The sequence below is a fragment of the Tiliqua scincoides genome, chromosome 16, assembly GCF_035046505.1.
Source record: "Tiliqua scincoides isolate rTilSci1 chromosome 16, rTilSci1.hap2, whole genome shotgun sequence".
NCBI lineage: Eukaryota > Metazoa > Chordata > Lepidosauria > Squamata > Scincidae > Tiliqua > Tiliqua scincoides.
Window position 1 is genome coordinate 5,756,312 of NC_089836.1, and position 3,210 is coordinate 5,759,521.

The following is a 3,210-nucleotide window of genomic DNA, read 5'->3' on the forward strand; positions in this document are numbered from 1 at the left end:
AGAACTACACCCACCCCCCAAAAAACAAACCTCATTCAGTGAGGGGAATGTGCTATTTTAAACCTGTGTGGTCACACATCACTTGGTAGATCTACTTTGTTTTGTTGTCCCTAAAAACACAAAATCCACCCCTGCAGCCTGTGCTTTGTGTGAGAGGGCAGGTCCTTTTGTGGGTTTTGTTTGTGATGATTAATTCTTACCTGTCTTTAGTGACTGTTGTGGAGAAAGACAAAATATTTCGATGATGTGTGCTGCAAAGTCATTGAAAGCACCAGTTCAGTTTTCTCGCTCTCTGATGTGTGCTTTTTTCTCGCTCTCTGATGTGTGCTTTTTTCTCTCCATTAGCGGAACAGTTTTTCCACCGTTGAGCTGACTCTATGGAACCGGAGAAGTCAAACAGACTGTTCCTGTTGGTTGCCATTTTAACGCTGTTTTCCATAATAACCCTTTCCTACCTCCAGACAAGAAAAAATATTATCTCATCTTCAGACGATTATTCCTACCTCCAGCCAAAAAAAAACATTATCATTTCAAAGCTAGAGAGCAACCCTTGCAGGGGTGCACCTGCCAATGGTACCATCACACCTGTAAAAGGTAGTAAAGCCTTTATAATTGCTGCATATGTTGACCAAAGAACAAACGGAAAGAAAGCGACGAGGTTGATCGGGATAGTCCACCACAAGGATGTCCAGCAACTGTACTGCCGGTTCTGCTGTACACCTGACGGTAAAGTGCAGGTCACTAAGGCTGAAATTGATGTCCATTCGGATCGATTTGATTTCCCGTATGGTGCCACCGACTTGTATTGTCAGGAACCAAAGAACTGCCAGCCAAGATATGTGTCGATACACGGCTCTGCTGAGGACCCGATGGACCAGCTGCCCCTGTTTGAAATCAAAAACCGTGAAGCCACAGACTCCCCGGTGCAATTCACAGTGTGCGTCTCCCCCATGCATGGGGAATACAACAACATCTTGCAGTTCATTCAAAGCATGGAGATGTATAAAATCCTTGGCGTGGATAAAGTTGTGATTTACAAAAACAGCTGCAGCCAGCTGATGGTAAAGGTGCTGGACTTCTATGTCGCGGAAGGGACGGTGGAGATAATCCCTTGGCCGATTGATTCATACCTCAGTGTTTCCTCTTACTGGCATCACTCAATGGATGCCAAAGACATTGGCTACTACGGACAGATCACAGCCTTAAATGACTGTGTCTATCGCAACATGTATAAGTCGAGGTATGTGCTCCTCAATGACATTGATGAAATTATCCTCCCAGTTAAGCACTGGAACTGGCAAACCATGATGCGGGAACTGCAGAAGCAGAATCCAGGAAGTGGAGTGTTCGTCTTCGAGAACCACATCTTTCCCAAAACAATATTCACCCCTATCAGTTCGGTCAACATCTCCTCTTGGAGTTCAGTCCCTGGAATTAACATCCTAGAGCACGTCATCCGGGAGCCGGATAGGAAGCACATCGTGAATCCTAGTAAAATGATTGTTGACCCTACAAAAGTGATTCAGACTTCGGTCCATTCTGTTCTCAAGTCATACGGGGGCAGCATCAGAGTTCCGATCGATGTTGCCTTGGTCTTTCATGTCCGGGTCCCCCTGCAAGCAGCACTGGCTCGGCAGTTCCTGATTAAGGACACCACCATCTGGAGATATAACGTGTCACTCATTGAGAACGTCAACAGGGTTTTACAGCGAACAGTGTTTGCAAAAGAGTAATGTTGAGACCAAGTTGAGAATTGCTAAATAACTCACTGAGCGGGAGTCACTGTATAAAACAGTGTTCTGATGTTGATGTTGGGTATGCTATACCTGGTTGGTGAACCCAGGGGACTTAACTCTAAAGCAATGTTAGGACTATGGACTGCAAGGACGAACCACCCTGAATTCCATTGCTACAACACTCCCATTAACTTTCAGGTTGCTGGTGTTGTCTTTCCAAGTGTTGGAAGAATCAAGATGAATCATAATGTAGCTGTAAAATGTTTAGTTTAGAATTCTCTGTGTTCAATGAAATTGAAATTGTTCAGTGAAAATCCAAAATACAGCCATCCCACGCTGTCCATGGATCCGGTTATCTGCGGTTCCAGGTGAGCAGGCAAGCAGCCGAGAAGTGAGAATAAGAGCAACAGGAAGTGAACTTGTTTTCATTAGTTTTCATTAGATTCTTAGTTTCCATTCTAGGTTGCAAGGTGCTTGCTTGCTCATCTGGCTGTAACCTTCCCCCCCCCCCCCCATTCCATCAGTGTTCTTGCTGTCCTCAAACATTCACAAGTGTCATGACATTTGGGGGCAGCACAGGCTCATTACAACTAAATTGAAGAAAGGCAGAATGTCTGGGCAACCATGATATATTACATTTTTTCACTCCTGGGGAGAAATTGGTTCCTTCAGTGGTTCCCGAACAGTGGTTCCCAAAACCCGTCACCCTATACACCGTATATAGGATTGTAGCCCAAATGGAGAGCCGCAGCCAGTGACCCAGTAGGTCAAGGAAGCCACCAGTCAAAAAAATTTGGGAACCACTGGTTAGACATTTAGAAACCAGCAACTGTTACCCTGCACATGACCGATCTTGTCTGATCTTGGAAGCTAAGCAGGGTCAGGCCTGGTTAGTACTTGGATGGGAGACCGCTTGGGAATACCGGGTGCTGTAGGCTTATACCATGATCTCGGAAGCTAAGCAGGGTCAGGCCTGGTTAGTACTTGGATGGGAGACCGCCTGGGAATACTGGGTGCTGTGGGCTTATACCATAGTCTTTCGAGACTGAAGGTTGCCAACCAGGGGAGCCTGAAATCTTTGCAAAAAAACACACATCACCCTATACAATATATAGAATTGTAGCTCTAATATTGGATTGGAGCCATAGCCAATGACCCAGTAGGTCAAGGGAGCTGCCAGTTGAAAAAGCTTGGGACAGGGGTGCTCACACTTTTTTGCGCCATCATAACATATAACATTTATGTGTACAATGTATGTTGGTATACCTCGAGCCCCACTGAGTATAACGGGACTTATTCCTGAGTAGACATGCCTAGGATTAGGCTGTGAGGCTGCAATCCTAGCCACACTTACCTGGGAGTAAGCCCCATTGAGTACAATGGGCCTTACTCCTGGCGTTTCCTCCCAGAGGCACCTGAAGGGGGGGGTCGGCACTCCGCGATCTACTCATTTTGCCTTGCGATCTACCGGTAG

At 46.0% G+C, this 3,210-nt stretch overlaps 1 protein-coding gene across 1 annotated transcript; it reads left to right on the forward strand.

The window, feature by feature from the left end:
• The first annotated feature begins 377 nt into the window (after positions 1 to 377).
• On the forward strand, positions 378 to 1,733 carry LOC136635630 (uncharacterized). The gene has a single exon (XM_066610878.1). The coding sequence runs from the start codon at positions 378 to 380 to the stop codon at positions 1,731 to 1,733; it is 1,356 nt and encodes a 451-aa protein (XP_066466975.1).
• The last annotated feature ends 1,477 nt before the right edge of the window (positions 1,734 to 3,210 follow it).